This window comes from Denticeps clupeoides, chromosome 20 (assembly GCF_900700375.1).
Source record: "Denticeps clupeoides chromosome 20, fDenClu1.1, whole genome shotgun sequence".
Classification (NCBI taxonomy): domain Eukaryota; kingdom Metazoa; phylum Chordata; class Actinopteri; order Clupeiformes; family Denticipitidae; genus Denticeps; species Denticeps clupeoides.
Window position 1 is genome coordinate 16,814,038 of NC_041726.1, and position 25,164 is coordinate 16,839,201.

The 25,164-nt window shown below is 39.6% G+C and overlaps 1 protein-coding gene across 1 annotated transcript in view; it reads right to left on the reverse strand.

The window, feature by feature from the left end:
* The window catches only part of csmd2 (CUB and Sushi multiple domains 2), a 242,749-nt gene that overhangs the window by 155,488 nt on the left and 62,097 nt on the right, over positions 1-25,164 (reverse strand). The window contains exons 4-5 of the mRNA XM_028963348.1: positions 18,975-19,169; positions 11,779-11,986 (exon numbers count right to left, since the gene is read on the reverse strand). Of these exons, the coding sequence (XP_028819181.1) occupies positions 11,779-11,986; positions 18,975-19,169 (403 nt within the window). The remainder of the gene's footprint in view (positions 1-11,778; positions 11,987-18,974; positions 19,170-25,164) is intronic.

A 25,164-nucleotide genomic window follows, 5' to 3' on the forward strand; every position in this document is an offset into this window, starting at 1 on the left:
TTATTTAGCAGTGATTTAAAAAGATGCGACAGATGCTTCTGTTAATACTGAAGGTTTAGGAATTATTTCAAATGATTTCAAACTGAAAAGACCAGAGAACTGTTGGAACATAAAAGACACACTAGACAGGGGCTGAAAGAGACACCAATGAAAAAAGAGTGAAAAATAGAAGTGAGGAATCTGGCAACGATCCCTGTCTCCGGGGTTGGCCTCAGTCCCATCTGAACACAATCCTTACAAGCTGCCACAGTGTTCCACCCATGACTCACCTCTTTCATCCAACTTTTCTATTTATAGAGTTTACCTCCTTCTTGGTAAAAGTAAAACTACATGATCGGGCTGGTGAGATATGAGTGGTGTTAAAAGAATTGGAATTATTATTATGAATAATAATTTTAAAAAATTGTTATCTGTGTGATCAGGTATCCATTGTCCAGAATCCTGACAGCAACAAAATCCTCCCTGAGTGCTCTGCAAAGCAACCTCGAACAACAGAGCTTGATTTGTGCAAAAATAATTACTCTATGCTAATTGAGAGGGTTATCATCTGAAAGAGAAGAAGCAGATGGAACATTATTATAATAATTATCAGGGTGGGTAGGGTGTACAGCTAAATTTTCATAATAGTGTTAGCTATATTGTTTTTTTTTTGTGTGTGTGTGTCCTGGTGTGATTTATTCTTCTACATCATGAAAGAACATGGGTTTATTTCAAAGAATTAACTATGACCTACATGAGCCCCCAATTTCCCCCACAATACAGAGCACTGTGTGCTCCCCGAGTGGGACTGGAACTCTTTTCATTGTGAAATTTCTGCATGTTATGTTATACATTTTTTATTGTTTTTCTTTTGAGTTTGATTCTTCATGACTTCAAAGGAAACTGGAAACAATTGTTCTGTTGTGAATATAAAGAGAAATGGTTTTAGGGAGGGCAATTAAAAGACTGAAGAATACAGACATGTAATGAGAGATTATGGACACTGCTTAGGAAAGTAACTTCCAGCTGTGCATGGTCATATTCATGACAATTTCTTTTGCAAGTTGAGTGAGAAAGCATCATGTGCGAAACAAAGAGAAGAGGAAAGAAGAAACAGAACCTTTGCATTCTCTAAGCACAGAGTCTGCAGATGGTGGCTGACTGACCACAGAACCATGAGAACCAAAGAGAAATGTCATTTTACTTTTGTCTGATTCTGACAGTCAATTGGAGATCAGAAACCGATATACATGAACATGGTCAAAAGCATCTGCATATAGTCTAATGCATATTTGCATTATTTCCTGACACTTTTTGTGTAGATTTTTATGACAGATCATTTAGAGTGTGACTCCCTATAGTCATTCATATAGATGTTTAGTGAGGTTATAAATGTACAGAGAACCTATGACCTCACGTAGATTGAATTTATTTTTAATGAAACTCAATTGCACTCATAATTCTGTAGCTGCCAGCAGCCAGTGGCACAAATATAATGACTCCATAAAGATTTTTTTCATAGGTAGCAGTTCTTTGGGATCCAGTCAAACTTCACACAAAAAGCAGCTTTCCATGACTTTTTATTATAGGTATTTTTCTTACATACCCTTTAAAATTAAGAATCAACAATTCTCCCTGAATATTTCCATGTCATGTATGAGAGCAGCAGTTTAGTTGGAATACATTTTTTCAATAGTTAAACAAGCAGAACAATTACTGCTACATCACAAATATGTCAAACATACAGGATATAAGATTTAATGTGAAATGGACACGATTCTATAGTGTCCCAGTTTTCCTTTCTTTTGTTTAACTCTGACCCCTGCCTGACAGTAGGTTGGATTAAGATGGATTGCACAACCAAATAGTCAATAGAATTTTGACAACTTCCTGGCGTGGAAAAAATAGCATCTCTACACCCTTCCACCAGCCCGGTCCATCCACCTCCACCCACCCCACATAATATTCTGCATAAAGCCCAGAGTCACCTTTTGACTTGGGAGCCTTTTATCGATGCAGCTCATAGGGAGTGTTTAATGGTCTGTGATTGGCGATCTGCTCACGTTCGCACAAGTTCAGCAGGGCGTCTCGTGGAGTATATGTGGGGTGGCCATGTGTAAAACTGTAAAAAAAATAATAATAATAAAACGATGAGGAAAAAAAATGCGGTAGAAAAAAAGGGCCCTGGAGACTGCACGCTGCAACACAATTCTCTGCTGGTCCAAGAAGTCCTTTTCTGCCATACTAATCATGCTTGAACGCTGCCTGTTTGATCTTCTACATGAGCAGACACATATAGAGGAGTACGGCTAAGCATCATGTATAGGCCGGTTCTCTTAGGATGATATTAAACTGACAAATAGTGATGTGTAGCATATGATGTAACTGGCAATACCCAGAACAAGAGCGAAGAGCGAAGACAGTCACTCTTATTGGCCAGACTGGTTTCTACCTCTCTCTATTTATGGCACAACTCTGTCACTTTTTCAAATCGGTTGATCCGTAGTCACTTTACTATTCCTGTCATAGATATTTATTTACTTTCAGGACAAAAGCATTTCCCTTTGGGATATCTTATCCTATCTTATGATTCTTTTTGTTTTGAATAGTAATAATTAATTGAAAAAAGTGAAACATTTATTTCAGTTGGCTGTATTTCGCAATTACCATAAATTACACACACATACACACACACACACACACACACACACATATATATATATATATATATATATATATATACACACACACACACACACACACACACACACACACACACACACACACTGTATACAGTTATACAGAATAATGTACAGTATAATTGCAAACAGGTCCATACTAAAAGGTAAGGCTAACCCATTCAGAACAGTTTATTATATCTGAATAGATTTTCAGCAATACATCAGGTATCCAAATTAGGGTAGTGTGGGATCAATGACCAGAACACAAAATTAGCATTAAATAATCACATTATTTTTATACTGACATGTTGTATTGACTTGAGCTGGGATTCAATAAATACATCCAGGAAAGATGCTGCTGGGCAGGCTGATTGCACACATGTGTATGTATGTAATGGCTACATTAAGTAATGTATTCTCACTACAGGGTGTGCTTAAGCAAACATCCATCCTATGGCGGATGGGGGGCATTAACTTGAGATAATGAGGAGGCTGAGATATTGACGCTGCAGTCAATATGTTGGAGCCATTTGGAATTTGGCTGGTCTGATGAGTCTTTTAAATTCAAATCGAGATGTATGGATGACGCGGCCAGAGAACCAGAGGCTGCATCTCCTTGCTCCACTGAACCCAAAACACTGAGCTGGGAACATCTCAGTAAATAGATCCTGCTGATTAGTGTGTGCATGTGTGTGGGACTGATGTTTAGTGGTATATATGTGTAAATGCACACACACACAGGAATAGTGGTCATTTGAGCAGTATTCACACACACACACATCTGACACACTGAACACTATAATTACCAAGCTGGCACACCAACACACTAAAAAGCCATTTTGCTTTTACCGCTTTCGGATGCTTGAGAAAGAGTAAATTGCACTTAAACCTGTGCAGTGTACAAGCAGCGAACACACACACACAGACCTCTTTATTGCTCCCTGTGGCCAAAATGTTTATGCAAATGAATATTATTCTTGAGGGGAAATGAATTACATTAATGTCCAAGAGTGTGTGTGATTGAAGAAAAAAACATGAACAGAACATCTAAATGAGTGAGGAGCCGATAATGGATTGCACCGCTGTAATCAGTCAAGAGATCAGATTATTACCCTAACCACCCACACCACCTCAAACCAGAGCCGGTACCATAGAAACACAGGTTTTAATGACACAAGTGTTGCTATTTTTAAAACCTTATGCCAAGGCCAATGTGCTTTCACATCTTAGACAATAGTTCACTATGAACAGTTTTTTTTTCCAAAATATCCTTATATGTCACCTCCAAAATCACAGATCCTGGCCCTCCTCACCCCAACCAAACAACCCCTCATGTATCATGTAAAGTGCTCACCCACTATTCATTTCCCCCTCTTCTGTAAGATATCCCAGGGTTTTTCGGCTCACATATCTCATGCGTACAATACCGAGAAAAAAATGTAATTTGTTTTTAAACATACAGTGACTACTTTTATGACATATTTTGCATCTCACCTCTCCTTCACACAAGTGTGTTTCAAACCGGAGGCTTTAAAAGAAAGAAAATCCTGTGCAGTGGGCAGCTTCTGGAAAAGTCACAGCTGATCAGACATTTCATTTGATTGAGCCTTTCCAGTTGCCATAGAAACTCTAACCTCTGGCTCCCCAATCCAGAAAACAAGAAAAAAAGGATTTCCTTTTATTTGATTATTGTTTTTTTTTCTCAGACCAAGTTATTCATTTATTGTTCTTTGTAAAGGACCTGAGTTTGATATCACAATTTATTAAATCTTTATGGCTTCTACTCAGCTTCTTACTGATGTCACAGATTAGGGGATCTGGATAACAGAGCAAATCGGGTGAATTTGTGGAAACATATCCAATATCTGTACATTACGGTGTACATAGAAATTATTGAACATGATTGCTTCAGAAAAAAAAAATTAAAAGGCAACATATATTCAGTGACCCTTGTTTTGGATAACAGGAAATTACTTCTCCATACTTCATAAAGCAGATGGGGATGAGGATGAGGATGAGGATGAGGAACATGAAATGTTGGACATTTGTTGTAAGACTGTAAGGTGTCAAAAGATTAGTTGATACATCTGATGATTAGGACTAGCAACACAAAAGACAAAATTAGGTGCATATTCATTTTAGGAAACGGTGCCTGCAGGAAAAAAAAGGCACAATCACACAACTTACACAGATCGTTGACTTATTCCTGGAGAGGGTAACAGACACAATGACCCGGTCAAGGATAAAACACAACCAGGGTAGCTTTATACAGAGCAACACAGGTGGTCACATTCTGGAAACCAGGACACACACAGTCAACAAGACACTCTGGACCAGAACACAGATTCAGAGTTCTGCACAAAGTCAGGCAAAGCCAATTCATTATATGTATCAAATTCTTAATATCAATAAATGTGTGCTTTTTGAATTACATAAATGTAAGCTTTTTGAATTACATGAATGTATGTAAACCCTTTCTTCAAACAAAGAGCAGCTCGTAAACAACTTTTCCAACTCTGGTGCTCAGAGCAGCTCCGGGCTGAGAACAAGTGGGCCCAGATTGTGTGTGATGTATGTGCCAATGAGTATAAATTACAAAGAGTGCCGCAATTAAGCCAGTCAACAAGGTCACCCGCATTATCTAAAACTACATTTAATTAAGTCGCCACAACACAAATCAGAGCAAAGTGGCCGGGCCATGAAACTCCAACAAAGAGAGGCCTTGACCGAGCTCAGCAATCTGCTGTGGCCAGATGACAGAGGACAATTACATAGCTGAACAGAACGGACCAATCAGAAGACAGATCTGGCCTGTCCCTGACCTAAACGTACAGGCCATTGGCTCAAAGTCATCCACTATGCATGGTCAGCACAATCCTAGTGTCCGGTATCTGCCGTGATTATTTTGCCGCTTCGCTCTATTGTTCAGCACTGTGTTCGCTGAGCTCGGAATGGAACTGTCGACCATGCGACACCCATCAAATCCATTATTTTTAATCTCATCCCCGGCTGTTCGGTAAACATGCTTACACAAACACTCAACTGCCCAGGAAGGGGTTTTACAGCCCCCTGCTCTGGGCCAGAAATCCCGCTGCCAGCACTTGCGCTGCCTGGCCGGTGACAAAGAGGAACTCATCCAGAATCGAATAGGCCTGAAGCCCTTCCATCGGCAATAGCTGTTTGAGTAAAGCTCATGAGCCGATGCTGCTAATTTTCAGATATACCATTCTGCTGCAACATTATGGTCATTGGATTATCCAACAAAGAGACTGGTTTTGTCATTGTGATACACAGCAAGCACAGCAAATGATGACACACAAGGAAATTGTCCTCTGCATTAAAGCCATTAAAAGTGGCTTGGTGGTTCAGGATTTGAACCCACAATATACAATCTGTGTATATACAATAACACTTCCGCTACATAAAGGACCCTCTACCAGAGGCCAGGTACAACAGCGTATATAGTTTAGTGAATGCCTCATCAGCTCAATACAAAAAAGGGAAGAAGCTTCCTCAAAATTCATCATAATGTTATGGCTGATCTATGTAATTCCAAGAAGTGACTGCTATATGTGGTGAAATACAGCGCACTTAAAAACATCTAAACCCATTCATGTGGAATTTGTGACTGGGTCAGCAGTATTCCACTTCTGAGAGGAGGAAGAGCTGAAGTACTTGGTTAGTCAGTCTTCTGTTAAATGCTTCTTCCCCTCACATTGCCTGCGTCCAGTTGGAATATTTTAGGTAGCTGTACTGTAACAGGGGTTGCGATTACAACTTGACATAAAACAATTCTGGCCTCAGCTAAGTTCTGTTGTGAAAAACTAATTATAAATATTTAATATAGTATACTGAGGTAATCTGCTAGATTGTGTCTTTGCAAGAAGAATCAAGGTCCCTGATGTAATGATTTTCTTTTGTAAATATACAAAATATATTCTAAATGAAACTATATTCCTGAAGTTACCCCATCCAGCCTGTACTTTTCCCTCATTGTTGTTCTCATGACTCCTTTGGGAAAATAGCTAGGTTCCTGTTTCTTCTAGTAAGTGTGTGCAATTGTGTTTGCTATTTCATGATTGTGTTCGCTATTTAACTAACATGGGCTAGAAGAGAGGAGAGATGTTTTGTATTCAGATGGGTACACATACACACACACACTGTGTAACTGAGAGGGGGGACATCAGGGGGGGGGTGGCTGTCATTGTCAGCTTGTTGTCATTGTTAGTGCTATAAGAAATTACTTGCATTACAAGCACTTTCAATCAAAGCTGGGAACTGGCTGCACTTGACTTCCATCAAGCCATTACACACTTTCACACACACACACACACACACACACACACACACACACACACACACACACACACACACACACACACACACACACACACACACACACAAAAAAACTGGACATGAACATTTACATATAGATGCAGACAAAAGCACATTTTTGAATCAACATGAACAAACATGCACATACAGACAGAATGAAAATGTGTGACAAAAAGTGTGGCAAGTGTTACAGCACACATGTAAACAAGCAGACCATTGTCACATCACTCCTGTCACCCCAAAACTCCTATCAGTTGACTAAAAGAGCAGACAGCAGAACAGAATGCAGCCTACGCCAGCCTGCAGGGCACAGAATAAACTATCAATACTCTCAAGCGTGTGTGTCAGTGTGTGTGTGTGATATTGTGCATCTCTTTAGTCATCCTAAACTGACAAGAATTGTTATAGAAGCTCATTTATGCAAATATTTAACACTTGTTTGTATAGTGTTTTTCTTCATAAAAGTAAACATGGCATAAAACTAGTCTTTAATGTGACTCCAATGTTGCTTAAGATGTTTAAAACATTTCAAAATAAACTAATTAGTCTTTCATAAGCTCTTCAAAAAATTATTTACTCACTAATGCACTAAAGTTTGTAAGATTAAAATTGCAATAACATTAATGACATTACAGTAATAATTTCTAAACGTGTGTTTTATGAATGCATTAAGCATCTTAAGCATAGACTATTTGTACTCTTTGTATAATTTTCTTGCAAATAGCTAATTATTGTAAGTGGCATTTTATCACACCTTCTTTTAAAACATTTCTTTTTCCCAAAATATATATATTTAAGTCTTTTAGATTATTTTTAAAAGACAACTGAGAACAGTGTTTATTTATTTGTTCATTATTTTCAGGTATTGTAAGCACATTTTGCATTTCCTTTGTTTACATTTTTCTGTTTACTACGTAACCTTCCATGTGTTATTTCATATTTTACAACCTTCACTTTTGTCCTACAATGAAAAAAAGGTAAGAAACAAAAAAAGGCATAACTGAGTGTTTTCGTAGAAACATGACTGGTAGGTAGTGTGGGAGTCTAGGTGCAGTACTGCAGCCACAAACACACACACACACACACACACACACACACACACACACACACACACCATCAGCATCCATACACACCATTTCTGAGCAGTGCTGCTGACAAAGCCACAGCGAGCTCAGAAGTTCCTGACCAGAATGTTAAAAAAGGAAAGTGGGCGGGGCGAATGATTTATAGACATTTATTGAGAGCAGTTCTCCCAGTTTAAACCCTGTGAGTAATGCACCACTCACCTGGGAGAAAGAGTGAGACTTTTTTTAACAACATGCAGAGAATGTAGGCTGGGCACAGATGACAAATTCTCCATCACTCTGCCAGGGTCTGACCGCAGGATGAAAGAACAGTGAGGGAGCAAGTGGCCAATTACCCCCTCCATCCCCCTATACCCCCGTCCCTTTCTCTGCCAGCTGAGGGTTTTAGAACCTGAGATGCATGTCATGGTTATGAATGATTAGTCGTCACTAAGAGTAAGTGCAGAACCTGTGGCATAGACCACAAAAAAGTATGCATAGAAAGAAGCATGCAACACATATCCAGATATACACAGATATATGCCATATCTAGTTAAACAACACACACACACAGCCATCATGATTCAAAAGAATCTTCTAACCAAGTAGGACATATAACTTTCACTGCACCATGGAGATGGATTGCCATAGGCACCTTAACTGTAGCTGCAGTAGAATTTGGAAATGTACCTTATAACCACTGGTCAATGACAACACCATTATTACCCTTTATGCCAAAAATAGATAAACTCCAAAACCAGCCTAGAAGATGGTAGGTTAAAACCGAGTTGACAGACATTTGGCTGTAAAAAAATGGGCTGTGGTGGCTTATCAGTTAAGGAAGCAGCCCTGTAATGAAAAGGTTGCTGGTTTTGAATCCCGAGCTGCCAAGGTGCCACAGAGGTGCCACTGAGCAAAGTACCGTCCCCACACACTGCTCCCCGGGTGCCTGTCATGGCTGTCCACTGCTCACCAAGGGTGATGGGTTAAAAGCAGAGGACACATTTCATTGTATGCTGTGCTGCAGTGTTTCACAATGACAATCACTTCAATTTCACAAAAGACCAGCATTCATGGTGAGATTTTAATAAAACGTGAGAGTACACTTTTAATATGCCACCATTCATTTAGCAATTGCATTTCATCTTGCATTAATAATAGAACAATTATGTAGATAATGATTGTAGCAGATTGCAGTTGCCTAGAAACACCAGCACAAGCACGATTTCGGGGATGGATTCCAGAACTACAAGAATGCTGGAACATAATTCTGATGTTTCCACTCTCCTGTCTCTGGTCATGTGAAATGGATCAGTCCCATGGTTAGGGTAGTTCAGGACGTATAGGGAAGAAGCAGTAAAAAGTCTCCAAATGCCTCCATCTTCATGTTGTGTGGAGACTTGCAGGCGATCGATTAAGCTACTTTTCAGAGAGCGGGAGTGTGGATTTAAAGACCTGTTCCCTCCTCTGGTTTCTCTGTGGGATGAGCTGGGTTAAAAGATCGAGAGAGACGCCGTCCGTCAAGGGGAAGGTTTGCGCAAGATTGGCAGAGTTAACCAAAGACTAAAGGAGTCTTATCTCAAGGGTCTCTACAGCTTCTGCAGTCCATCATGAAATTCCATGAAGTCTTCTGAGAGTCACTTTAGCATACATACACACACACACACACACACAAAAGCTCTCAAACTCACTGATTGTAGAGTCAAAATGTTAATTATCTTTTTTGACGTTTAAATAAGTTTTTTGAGAGCAAATTTATCCTGTTAAAGGAATATTCTGTCTGCAGCATCACACAATAAGAAGAAAACTATTGTTACAATGAATTTGAAGTACCATCAAATATTTCCTGACAAAAGCCCACGTTTCCAAATATACTAAGGATTATTACTCCTAATTTAGTTCAAGACAGACATAAAAGCTAGCTCATGCTTCCTCTTGCTTTTCATCCTTCTGGACTGTTCTGAAGAATTAGAGCATCTTGCATGGCTTTACCTACTGAATCTGGCATCTGAAGGTCATTTCTTCTCCCACTGTTCAGTAAGCCTGGTGTATTGATGGTGAGAGCTGCCCTGGGATGTGGCCACCTGTCTGCTTCTCAGTGCCTGAGCAGATAACACCGCTGGCCCTGTCAAGCCCTACCTGGATCTGCCTGGATCAACACACTGCTGCATTGCAGGGTCCAAGTCATCAGTCTCCCTACTACACTGCAAATTCTGCACAAATCCATTTCATTTCACATTTACATTTACAGCATTTATGTAATTTCACTGCATGTACTGCACTTGACATGAAACTGAGGATCAGAAACAGGGTAGTTGGTTGTTTATAGATGATTTACTGACTGTGGAAAGTGAAGTGTCTGGGTGGTTTGAATTTGGATTAGAGCTAGATAAGAGATAAGGCAGTGATAAAATCACATCTGTTGACTTTCACAGTCTGTTATTATAAAAGCAATGTGGTCGTGAAAGGTGGCTGACCTTCCAAATTTAAGAAAAAACACTGTCGAGGTCATGCTGTATTGATATTGCTGATGATGGACTGTGGTCTCAGGAACAGTGCTGATATCCCACATTCTAGGATAAAAAAGTTCACCTCTGATCCAGCTGATATAAGCAACATCATTCAGCAGCAACGATTTATGTGACAAAAGTTTAGCTCTAAATAATTAAAATCATTTTTACCCTAGCTCACGAGTCAATTTTTTCTATTCAGTAAAAACTTTTATTTCATTTAACCAAAAGTGTCACTCCTGGTTTGGCTAAAAAGAGCCAGCTGCTACAAAACAAGGCTAAATGGGCATCTCTGTAGCCATCTGCACCTCGGCTCCTGCAAAATCACCTGTGAAGGAGGGTCACTTTCTTCCAAGCCTCTTAACTTGCCATCTCTTTTAACTATTAAGAACATGTAATTAGAATATGACTAAGAATAGGAATATGAATGTGTTCCTATTTGATGGACATTTGCAACATACCCTTATATATCTGGAAGGTTACCTCTATGAGTATTACCTACTGAGTTTCAATGTACCTTGTTCTGTTCAGACACTGTTCAATAGAAATAAAATAAATAAAGACATAATACCATGCATGTGAGGTGATTGCACTGGTGTAAGGGTGCTTTGTGTTTGTGAGGAATTTTAATTTAATGCTCCCTATATGACTCATATATCAGCTTAGTTACTATAACTTTTTCCAGAATCCATCATTATTCATGTGTAATGACAATAAAAAGAATGCTCTCTCTGCACTTATTTAACAAACCGAATCTCCCAACCCAAACACCTAAAACTATTTCTGCATTAACCCAGTTGCCAAGTTGGTCTTACCATCCAAAAAAATAATTAATTCTCTCATACATTCATTATTTTGTTCATTCGTTCATCTCAATATAAAACCAAAAAGTACCAAAAAGTGTTAAGGGACTGAGACAGGTGTAATGGACCAACCCCACATCATTATCATTTCTGGCACCGCTGGTAGTATTTTACACTAATAACTTACATTTACTGTTCAGCATCATTACTTGTGTATAAAGTCCATACCATAAAGTTTATGACATATTTGAATTTGCTGAAAGTTCATTTTCAGTACCACTGCGCTTAACGTCTGTCATCGTGTCTACAGCGTAGTAAAGTGAGTGACTGCTGGTTCAGCACAGGGACAAACCATTGCATTTCAACCAGAAAACTGACTTGCTGCTCGCCCCAGGTGGACACTCACCACTGTGAAGATCCCTCTGTGCCGCTGACCTCCAAGACATCATAGTCTTCCTCCAGCTGAAAGTCGGAGAACACCAGTGCAATGGTGTCCCCTGGCTCGGCCAGAATAGTCCAGGTGCAGTCAGCGTTGTTGTTGTACTCCTGTGGGTAGTTGGGACTTGTGATGACTCCGCTCTGACCCCTCAAAGTGCCCCCACAGCCATCGTCTGCTGCAGAAGAGGTAAGAATGGGATTTAGGTTTGTAGGAATAGTGAAGAGTGGCTATTCAGCATGTCACTAACTGCATGATATAATACACTGGTAGCATGAATTATATAGTATTCAAACCAAAAGGTTTCAATAGACAAATGCATACACACCGTGATTAGCAGGCTACCTTTTGCTTTACGTAGACAGTGATTAACTCAGATTTATTTGGATTCCTGTCCATTACTTGTGCGGTCGAGAGCAAGCCTCCCTGCTTAGGAGAGTTTTAAGGAGATGATTACACGAGAACACAAAAAAAGAACGCCAATGCTGGCATGATAATTAAGCCCTCTGGCAAACTCCTTCTTCCAACCTCTCTCTCTCTCTCTCTCTCTCTGATCATCTTCTCTCACTCGGTTCTTTTCTGTCTGGCTCACTTTCTTCTACAGCCTTTTCAGTTCTGCTGTCTGTCTCACTGCTTCTACAGTCCCACTTTCATTTCTCTCTGTCTCTTTCCATTATTCTGCTGATCTCAGTCTTGTTGTCTGTCTCTGTCCTTTACAGTGTTTTTGTAGCATATACTTCAGTCAAAATGAACTTTTTCATGACTGGAAGGAGTTTATAAATATTAAATGTTTAAAATAAATTAGCGCAATTAACACAAATGCATGGTTTTTACTTCCTCTGTGGGGAGATCTAGGGCTGGAATAATCTTAGGAATGTGCATTTACATTATTTTCGAACTAAAGTGACACACGGTTTACAGCATTTTTGGGAATTGTATGAATCAGCCCTTAGGAGGAGATTTAAAAAGTTGCCCAAAAAAACAGTAGGTAATTATTGTGAGATACTGCAGGGTGTTTTATTTAAGTCTTGTGTGATGTTCATATTTTTGTGTATCCAGTAGTGGTGTGCCTGAAGTCACTTAAAAATATAGATTTTTTCACAGAAAATGAGCAAAGGTACTGAATACATGGTTTGCATAATAATAATAATCATGTAAAACAACCAGGTCATCTACCTGTCACTCATTCTCATTCCCAGATGTTTTTTTTACCTTTAACACTTCTGCCGTTTATCAGACACCCTTATCCAGAACGACTAACAATCAATAGTTACAGGGACAGTCTCCCCTGGAGACACTCAGGGTTAAGTGTCTTGCTCAGGGACATGATGGTAGTAAGTGGGGTTTGAATTTGTGACTTTGTGGTCTTCCAGTTCATGAACGAGTGTGTTAGCCACAAGGCTACTACCATCCCCATGATTAATCATGATCACTTCATTACAAAATTTGTAATTAGCTTCAAAAGTGCTAATGTGGTGTCAAGATGAACTCTCGCTGTGTTATGGATACTAAGAAGTTAACACTCTAGGAATCAGTCCCACAGATAGCTCCTATTTCTAAGTATTGACATATTATTAATTCAGTTATTAGATGGGAGATATGGAATGGGTGTCTGGGTCCACCATTCTTGGGCCATTTTGAAGGATCAATGATAATTGCGATAATTATTTCAAATTTCCTTTTTTTGTATCATGTGAGGTAATAAAAGCAGAATCTCACTCTTCTTCAAAATCCAGGAAATAATGTATCTCCATGTCTTCCTGTCTCTCTCTCTGGAGACATGGAGTGGTAAAAGCTTTTCCTGACGAGACAGTGAAAATACAGTGAAAGACAGTGAGACAGGAAACAGAAGTGATGAAAACTTTCTAACAGCAGGATGCTGAGTGTCTTTGTGTCTGACCTGGTTTTCCAGCAGAAAACACACAACAACCAAACTACAGCCAACAAGTAAAAACAGCAGGAGTGCTAGACACATAAGGAAATGTAGAGCTAGGCAATTTATTTATTGGTTTATTTACACAATTCATGCACTTTAAGTGCACTTAATATACATTGCAGATTAATTCAGATTGGGGTGTTCATTTTGGAAATGAGTAAAGTATACAAGTTAAAATTATTTAGTTTCTTATTATTAGTTTCTTTGTTTGTTCAAAAAACCTAGCAATTCATGTTCATGACAACTTTGTGTCAAAATGTAATATTTTGTTTTTTTGGTTTCAGATTTTCACTATAACATATAAACATATATGTTTATGGTAGAGTGAAAAATATATATATAGTCATTGGAAGATCATTATTTTAAAGTTCAGGACTAAGAAAGGAAATTAAATCACACAGTCACGCATTGTAATGTGGAGCTGAGAATTTCCCAAACAGTGGCAAGAAGAAGTGATTTCATGGTTTTCTGCATTAATTTGTGATACCAATGTGATTTTATCTTCATCTACGTTAAGGGTAATGACAAATATGATGTGCCTAAAAAGAATTAGAACAAAAAAATATTAACAATAAGTATGTGGACCCTTAAGCCTCAACCAACTCAACTACTCAACTGTGGTAGTAACACCAAGGTTATGGGCCATTTTCATGGGGCAGTTAGTGTCCTAGTGGGTAAGGATTGGACCTGTAATTGGATAGTTGCTGGTTCAAATCCTGAACCACCAGGGTACCACTGAGGTGCCACCGACCAAGATACACTACTCTCCACACACTTCTTCCCAGGTGCCTGTTATGTGATGTGATGGGTTAAAAGCAGAGGACAAAATTTGCTGTGTCACCATGTGCTCTGCTGAAGTGTTTTACAATGACAATCACTTCACTTTCACTAATGACCTTAAAAAGACAAAGTAGACCTATAGACTCATAATACATGATGTTACGATTCTTATTTTTCGGTACTCTCGACCAGGATATCATGTTGCATTCTGTCTTCTGATCATGCCGTGTCATCCTGTGGTATTTGTCTTTTATGTTATGTTTCCACATGTAATGTTTTATTCCATGTTTTTGTTCTATTTTGTATTAAACCCCTACGTCTGTTGAGTCATGCGAATGTGTCTGAATGTGCAAATGTGTTCTGGCAATCTCGATACCTATGTCTGGCCCATTATTGCATAAAAGCAGACCAATACACACCATGAATATGGACACTTTTTAAAGATTTACGGTTACAGCGATTAAAGAAAAATGGCAGGTTGCTCAAACCAAGATATAGGAGGGGTTGATTATAGCAGTGATTACAAGTTGATTGTAGTGATTTAATTCAATCGTATCATCTTACCATGACACCACAAGGAAAAACTTGCATGCGCCAGGAGAGTTTTCTGGATGGGCAGGGAAGTAAGCTGTCTGATTTTAAGGGGCAGAGAAGTGAACTATTGGTGAATAACATGCAGCACCACATCTGGTGTAAAAAAGACTATGCAAATCATGATGAATTGCTGTGCACCACAATTAATTATTTTTCCAATGCTGCTGGGTTCTTCTCAGTTACTGCATGACTCCCTGGGCTGGTCCTCAGAATGAGGTGTAAGCAGGGTATTACACCCCCATCTGGTGTCTGTGGTGTTGTTTGTTTTGGCCACTAACAGGTTAACAGCTTTACTCTTAAATGCAGCTCAGGGGATTTGTTAGCACCACTTGACTACTAGACACCAGAACCACCCTGTCAGTCACCTCCCCCATCCGTCAATCTCAGAGCTGTGCTGCTGTTGCTGCTCTAGGGGGTGAATACTCTGAGCTGAGAGAGACAGAGGTGGGGCAAGGACTGGAAAGAGATGAGAGATGGGGGTCATTCTCATTCCATCCAGACAGCGGCTGTCAGCTCCTGGAACATCTCCGTGACGGACTCCTCTGCTTCCGCTTCTGCCTGGTTCTCACATTCTTCACATTCATTCTGGTTCTCTCCCTTCACCTGTCTGCTGACGGTGAACATGGCCGGGTAAACAAATGAGCCCTTCTGCAACCGAATGTGAAGTGTACTCTGTCGATCTTTTCCTGATTGACTAAGATGTGATCCATTACAACCAGTAAAATCTCTTTCTCCCTTCCTCTCATGGCAACTCGTTGGCATGAAAAGGTGAGTGCAGCTTGATTATGCAGTGCAGTAAGGCCCAGGAAATTAAGAAGCGAAATTGAGGGTGTTGCTCTTTTCAGGCATTTTTCTGATCGCCTTGCCTCTGGTCCAGCAGCAGCACTGCACTCCATCAGTCAGGGGGGAGAGTGGGACCCTGGCAGCTCTCCACCATGACATTTAAAAACAGCCCCACACTCCCCAGCATGTCACCAGGAGACAAGACACAAAAAGCAAGGAAACAAAAAATTCTGGAACATAAAAGGACAAGCTGCTGAACAAGTGCAACAAGCCTTAATAGATTAATAAAAATGACAATAAAAAGTATACATAGTAAATATGAAAGAATCTGGGCAAAAAAGTTATAAATAATACATTAGTAGTAGTTGAAGTATTAATGGAAGAGTTAAGGAAGATTATCAGAATACTTACCAAGAAGAAATTATTTAGATTTTTTTTTTTTATTTAGATTTAATTATTTAGATTTGTGGGTCTAATGTAAGGCAGAAGCTTCTATAAGATTTACATCAACGCAAATAGTGCTGCCTAGTTGCAACACAATCTGATTAAAAAAAATAAAATAAATAATAATCATAAAATCCCTCTTGCTCTCGGCAGAGGCGGACGCATCTTTTATCTCTCCCTCCCTCCCGTTTTCATGCTTGCTCCATCGTCTCGTCTATTGTCTCATACCTTGAGAGTCTTCCCAGCCCTGCTCTCCGATCTGAGGATATCATGAATTTGATCAACAGGTCTCTCATCGTGATTGACACCATTTTTCGAAGAGAAATACAGGTGATCAAGGGGAACCTGAGTGTCCTTGTGGAATATATTTCCACAGGTTACGCCATGGATGGGATGGACAGCAATAATGGGCTTATCATCATCATCAACATCAAAATAATCAGTCTTCTTATGATTATCCTTGTCCTCAGAATCCAGTGTTGTGTTCTGCTAATGAGAGCAGGCTGGTCAGACATGCTCTCCTGTTCCTCTCCTCCTCCACCATCTGTGTGTCATGTGTAAAGCAGTGGGATCCTGGCCGCTGAGATGTTGCATGAAACGTGCAGGCGTGGCGCTGGCTCCTGGCTGCATGCACCAGGAGAGGCTTAATGCTCTGATGCACGCCATTCACGCTAAGCTAAGCTAACACGCACGTCCCCGGGCTCCGTGGTTCACAGAGCTAATCTGACTGGCATTTGGAATGAAAAAGAAACACAGTATGTTTAGACTCAGCAAGTGTAAAAAATCTGACAAAGCTTGCTGGTAATTCACATATTGAAAAAGTCGAATATTGTATTGAAAAATATTGTATAAATTGAGAGTCACAAAAAGGAAAAGACAATATTACATTTTAGGCAAAGGGACAGGCATAGTTAGAGCGCTGGATATCCTTTTGGACTTATGTTGTGTTGTACTGACCATGTACAGGGTCAATAAATACAGGGTCACAAATTACCCTGGTGCATTACACCACCCTATGATGCAGTTGTCACAAAGGCCATGCACAAATTGGAGTGTCTGCATTTTACATTTTAAAGACCAACTTGAACAATTCATTGGAAAGTTAGAGGAGCTGGGATTTGCTGTGACATTAACAGCACACTTCTGCAATTCTGTGACTGGTAACTTTCAGTCAGAGGGTTGGAATGTGACAATTGTTCAATCTGCAGTTTTTTTTTTTTTTTTTTTTTTACAGAGGGCGATATTCATGATTTTTATATGGGAATAAAAGTGGAGAAGTGCTTTCTGATCTTTGAAGAGGTTCCTGAACTGTCTGGCACGGTGTGCCTGGGTATGAGGGCTTCCTGATTCCTGGACTGGACAGTGAAAACTGGCCTTACCAGACATGACCCTCCCCCTCACACACATAATCACACACACACAAATCATTCATGCTCAATTACAGAGAGGCTGAAAAATACTATCTTAATTCACATTTCTCTTTAGTGATCCTAGTCAAGAACACAGAGGTCACTCAGCAGCATTTACCCGAGCTGCTCACAGGCACTCAAGCAAGATATCCATCTGCCCACTGAGCGCAACCACAAAGGGTTTATGGTTTCAGTGCAGTTTGGCATATTGGTGAATTTAGATCAATAATGGGTGCTCTTTTTGCAAACGCAAACATGTTAAAAGCGGCTACTATAAGACATTCTTCTTTCATGATAAGGTACCCTGTGGTGAGGGTGTGGCTGTATTATGAATGCTGATATTTCAAATGGATAGGAAGCACTGATGGTAGTGTGAATGGTGAAGGTGCAAAACCTTCAGGCCCCCTGAAGTAACTTTGGGATAAATCTTTCTACCACTCTATTATGCTGCGTATTGAAGAGGCAGCTCTTTTTTCAATATGCACTGTATATAACTTTAATATTATTATTATTATTTAAGTAGCAAATACATGTAATCAGTACACTGCAGTCTCATGGCATGAGTGTGTGAGTGGCTGGTGCATACATGGTGCACAAGTGTCAAAATAACTACAATAGCCACTTCACAACTGCTAGTGTATTGATCTACACTACCAGTCAAAAGTTTGGATGCATATACTCATATATGGGTCTTGCATTTTTTACATTACAGAACAAAACTGTAGACACAGGCATCCAAACATATTTTAAAATGTCATGAGAGGGTGTGGTTAACAGACTGGCTGCTGCATCTGCATCACGAGGCGGGTCTTCCAAATAATTAGATGTCCCTGACTCCTTGTCTCTACTGCATAGATACAAATCTGACTAGTCAATGGTGCCTTTTTTGTACATTTTTCACAGTGTATACTTTTTAGAATGTGACCCCTTCTTAATTAAGCAGCTATTTTCCTGTTCTCTTCTCCAATTGCCCTCTCTGCTCTCTTCTCTGAGTCAGAGAGGTCCGTTTCTGCATTAGCTCCATGGCAGGTGTCGTCGTGGCGGGTGTTCCTGCTCTTACTCGTCCAGAACAAATGACGCAGCACAGCCACTGGCTGTCAAACACTGGGGTGCCTGTCAGAGCCGATAAAGACCCTCAACAACACCTCACATCCCTCCACCCGTTCCTCCCTCCCGATAAGCACTCGTGTCTATTGGTGCTCAGGCAGCACGGTCCCCACCTCGGCAGTAGGGTAGCGGGAAGTCCCAGGCAGCGGTGCCGGAGGACGTGGCCAGGCAGGAGAGGATGGTGTGGCCCTCCAGCGCATAGCCGTGGCTGCAGCTGTAGCGGATCTTGTCCCCGATGTTGAAGGTGGAGCCCTGTTGGAGGCCGTTGAGCAGCTGGCCCGGGTTTCCGCAGGTGTAGCTGGGCAGAGCTGCGGGAGGTGGGGGGAGAAGGAAGATGGGCTCATTACACAAAACAGTCAGAGTCTGACACTTTCATTTTCATGAGCACACAGTGACCACAGACAAATACCCTGTTATCAGCCCCGCACCCCCCACTTTCCCCATGAGTTTGATAAAAAAAAATTGACTGGGTGGGTATACTGGCATCTCAGACATGTATATATACACACACACACACACACACAAACACTGAGCGAGAAGCACACACTCAGTACTGAGTTTATCAGCAGCTCCCCAGGACTCCATTGCCACCCACTGCAAAAACATTCTCACCTTGCCCCCAGACACCCATCCATCTATCCACCCACACACACACACACACACACACACACACACTGAGTATAGCCACAGATGACCCTGAGGAGACTGCGTCTGTAGCTCAGCTGGTAGCAGTTGGTAGAACATGGTATGGATGTCACCAGTTGTTACTGAGGGTCAGGTGGAAACTCATTACTAATGAAACTGGGAAGACTATAGGCTCTGGATGTTTACAGTTTTGAAATTAAGATGGAGATGACCATTTAGATTAGAAAAAATACAAAATGTATAAATACATTATAATTTTTCTTAGTCTAGCACCCAACAATCTACGAGCATGCTCTTCACTGACAAGTCTAAGCCTTATCAGGGCTCTTAGTTTGTAAACTCGATATTCTATAGAAATCGAACGAGAATTTCTGGTGTCTTCCTATTGTAAGTCGCTTTGGATAAAAGCGTCTGCTAAATAAAGTAAAGTAAAGTAAAGTAAAAAAATGTTTAAGCAGGCATTAGTAAACTCATTCATAAACTACATTTGTTAAATATTTGATCTGTTATAATTGATTTATTTTTAGTTTGCATTTTCATTGCATTCCAGTTTGAGGACTAGGTAAAGAATTTTGTGAAAACTGTTTGGTGGGACACGTGCACTCATGAGTGTGTTTGGCCCAGTGGAGGTGACAGGCAGTGGGTCTCTGAGGATAAATGTCAGGAACAGATATGGCACCTAACATCTGTTGATCATAGCTACACTCCACCACTTGCCAAAAGAATCAATGACTTCAATGATTTTATCTCATGTATTTTCTTCATTAATTCTGTAAGCTAATAACAAAAGAGATATTTACCAGAATAGAAAAGAAATATTTAACAAAACACAAATAATACAGAAGTGCTAGTACACTCTATTCATTAGTATAGCTTGAACAACCAGCACATATCAGACCCATCAGTTGTCCTGCCTCAGGCACGCTCTCCTGGGAGAGAGATTATCGTCCTGTGCTCAAAGTGGTCCACATCTGTCTGTCAACTCACATCACACACACACATAGAAACACACAGAAAAACAGAGAAACACAGACACACGCACAAAAGAGAAACCAATGTGATGATATAAACGGATCAAGCTGTTTAAAGGTGAGTGTGGTTTTTAATTTAACCTGAGTAACGATCAGCCCCACCAACCACCTTGATTTGTTACTAAATAGTTTAATAATGCAGTTGTAGATGGATCAAAAAAAAGTGTAAGGTTCCAAAGGCCACTCATTTATGATGAAATACAGGAAGGGCTGCAGCACTGTTCATTTAGCTGCTATGTTTGGTTGTAAGGAACTAACACTGTGGGTACAACAGATTTATTTTATTGTCCCTGGAGAGTACTAGCATTAAGATAACTGTAAGGTGGATTAAGGTGGAGACTAATGTAAGGCAAAGTGAAGAAGGACTGAAGGACAAGCAACCAAATATTAATTGCAAGAAATATCAAAACCAGTCCTGTGGATGTGGTTTTGGTAATGCAGTGATATGCTCACAAAAAGGCAGAAAACCAGTCCAAACCAGTCCTAAATGCAATCCAGGAAAAATAAATAAATGAAAAAAAAAATTAATAAATTGTATTTTTTTGGTGAGGACATTATCAAAATCAGATCCACATCTTCAATTTCCCTACCATTCAGGTTAAATAAAAAAACATTTGCTGGCGCAGTGGAAGAAAATAATAATTCATTTTAAACATCTTAATTCATTTCCATTGTAAAGGTAACATGGGGGAATATCTGATGCTCTATGCAGCAGCTCATGTTCTGAAATGATCAAATTGTACCATTTGTCACAATCTGCTTCCGTGCACTCTATAAATAACTCTGCCTATCCATACTGACAGAGCTCAGACTGCTGCCACCAAGAACGCCCTTGGGTTTCAGCAGCCTTACAGATATCCAAGGATTTAATAATCCATTTACATTATTTTTATTTATCAGACGCCCTTATCCAGAGCGACTTACAATCAGTAGTTACAGGGACAGTCTTTTTTAGGGTTAAGTGTCTTGCTCAGGGACACAATGGTAGTAAGTGGGATTCGAACCGGGGTCTTCTGGTTCATAGGCGAGTGTGTTACCCACTAGGCTACTACCACCCTAATAATAAAAATAATAATATGCATACAGTATTCATATATTACTTGATAATTTTTGAGTTTAACAGTTTAATTTTAGTTTAATAATAATAATAATAATTCCAGTATGTGTTGTGTAAAAGGATATCTGGTTGATCTGGTCCAAGTTTTTTTCCTCAAATGGATATTGGAGAAGAGACTGAATTTTGTCAATTGCTGCTGTCTTTCTGGCATTAGATTTCAGAAAAATAATTGGTTAAATTTCTGTATTTATGGGATCATTTATGAGTCATTTTTGGCTACACCGGAACACCAGAAGGTGTTTCTAAAAATTCAGAAAAAATATGTAATATTCTAATTATGATCTAATCTTATACATGATAAAACAAGTAACATTTGTCCTCTGCATTTAACCATCACCCTTGGTGAGCAGTGAACCGCCATGAAAGGTGCCTGGGGAGCAGTGTGTGGGGACGGTGCTTTGCTCAGTGCCACCTAAGTGGTTCCTTGGTGGCTTGGGATTCCAACCGGAAACCTTTTGATAACGGGTGCGTTTCCTTACTCGCTAGGCCACCACTGCCCCAAATTATAGATTAAATTATTGAATTTGTTAATATAATAATAAGAATAATGACAGATTCAATTAAGGTGTTAAATGTATTATCTGATGTCAGATAATGACATCAGTTCTTGTAGCTGTGGTTTATTTAAGGCAGCAACCATCACTTTCACTTATCCACTTCTCTCCCGAGACTCCATGGCATTTGTCACTTCAGGCCCATAACTTTGACCTGGTGCAAGCAAAGCATTCTAACGTGTTTCCAGCATCAGCCTCCCCAACTGCCATCCCAACTGCTGAAACAGCACAGAGATGCTCCTCACCTGTCAGAGCTCCCTGCCTACCGCTGAGAGAAAGAAAGGCAGAGACAGGAAAGCCTTAGGTTGGCTGATCATTTTCAAAAGTGGACGGCCTAATCCCACTTCTAGCACCCACTCTGCTCATATAAAACACTCAAAGAAAAGGCATGAAAAGAGTTTACACACATGCTACTCAGGTAATGCTTCCCTCTGTGGTGAACAAGGCTCATTAACAGCCGACTGCCCAGCTCCATCCCAGTGCAATGCTGTTCTTTCATCTGCCCATCTATTTCTGGACACAGATTCTGTCCACCAATGACCAGTTATGACATAGTTCATGGACAATCCTCTCAGTTCTGTTTTGTGCAGAATTTGCACATTTCTTTGACATGGTAGTTACCTGAGAAGGTTTAGCTGCCTAAACAGTTTGATGAAAGACCCCAGTCCCATAATGTAACAAAACGGTCTGTGTGTGTGTCTGTGTATGTGTGTGTTCTCAATTAACAAATTCCAAATTTGTGTTACACGTTCATTTGACTCATATGATAACACTAACAAGCCATGCACTGATTAACACTCTGTATCTGTATTTAAATTAGCATTCTGATATTTATAAAAAAATTTTGCATGTCTATTTTTAAATTGTTCTGTATAAATAGAACATTTTATTGTGTTTATAGAATGTCCATCTTCAGTATGAATGGAATCACGGTAAAAATGCTAAAAGTTCATCTAGACTTTAATGTATTTTAGCCAGCAAGAAACATGTACAGCCATAAACATCACTGACAAACATGCACAGTCAGGCCAAGCTGTTGAAACAGACTCAGTGTTTTTAATGTTGATATATTAGCAAAGATTTTGTGAACAAGGGACCAAATTGTGCATGTTACAGCAAGTAAACATACACTTTCTCTAATATTTTTGTTCTATTTCTGGGCAAAATTCTGCTAAAACAATCTGGTATCTGGCAACATCGTGGCGACACTTTTGTCTGCTGCATGCATTAAATGGAATAATTAAGGTCTTGTTAGAATACATACAAACAGTGTTCTGTTTTTCAGCCTGAGTACAGATAATTATAAAACTACTCATTCATTTTTAAACACACTGTTTGAGCTTTTTAAATATCATATTAGGATTTTGCTCCAGCCCTCAAATGTGAAGGTGACAGACAAAGATGTTTCAGTGCAGACTGCTTCAGCTGTCTCCTTTCCACCCTTCCCCTGTCTTGCTGTTCAAAATGACATTGCAAAATTGATCCCTACACAAAAGAACATTAGGCCAATAAGCAGTTTCTGCTTTGTCGAGCAGAATTTCAATCTACTGCTCCTTTTGTGCTTGTGTGTTTGTGGTGGACAGCTGCAGTCAGGTCTCATCAGCACAGACATTTTTATAATTCTTTATTATTCAGTAACTGAATTTTATTCATCCTGCTACTCCATGGAACAAAGACATGGACCAGGTATCCTAGGAATAACTTATATCCCAGAGGCAAATTTTCCTTGTCCACAGTTGAGAATGCAGGATTCTGGCTGCCGCCAGCAGGTTTTATTGATTGATAGTGCTGGTTAATTGGGCTTTGGGGTACTGGTAAACTATGCCATTCTCTGGTCTGTGTAACCAAGGATCATTTCATTTTACTACCAGACATATGAGTAAATTAGCACAGTCTTCATTTCCCACAGTGCATGGTAGCAACTGAACACTGTTAGAGTTAGTAAGGCGGAACTATATAAAAACTGACTGAACTTGTGATTTAGCAGGGAATGGGTGTGAAATAAATGAGCCTGTCTGCTATTAATTCTGCTCTGGCACATTTGTTATGAACATGAAAAAGGAGCTTCAGCTGTACAGGTGGATATATTTATAAGATCCTCACAAATATAGAAAACAGATCTGTGTTGATTTAGGAAAAAGTAGGCCTGATTATTCAGAGATTCAACAGTAGCATCACTGCTCTGTTATTGACTGTGAAAGGGTGTGTGTGTGTGTCTGTGTATTTGTGTTTCTTTGTTGATTTTACAGCATGCTTTGCAAGCCAATTAACAACGAGTTCCACAGCTCTGGTTGTTCTATTTTTAAGTCATCTCTAATCCTGCACACATTTACAGTCAGATAAGATTTTATTTTTATTTTTAAACAGACCCACCATCTGAATTCTTTTCATAAATTCCCTGAGATAATGAGAGTGTAAGCCATGTGCCACAAACATAGATGCCCATGCAAACAGTTTTGTCAAATTCCATGAATTGAATCTATTTCAATTCATTAAAGCACAAACAATAACAAAAAATATTTAAAATAACAAGCATACACATTTCACACTGGTGGGTTGTAACCAGGCTGTAAAAAGAGGTTGAAATTGAGTTTTTGCTATTTATTGAAAAATGCTGTAAGGAACATTACTTGTGAAGCACAAACATTCTGCCATGTTCAAAGACAGAAAGCATTTTTGATTTACCTTCTGTGCCATCCCTAATGTATTTAGCAATAATCATGAAAATATTTGATTTAAATGAGCAGATAAACCAGACTCATTAGTTAATTCCTGCAGTGCATAGTATGTTTCAGCAAGTAACCAGTTATTATTAATGTTAACTGTCCTGCATTAATACATGTCTGTAACTGTCCAATGTATTATAAAAACCTGGAAAGATCATTAAGGTAATTTAAATATGATTTCAATGCAAAATATGCACTTCTGGTTCTTTGGAAACCTTAGAGTGGAAGTG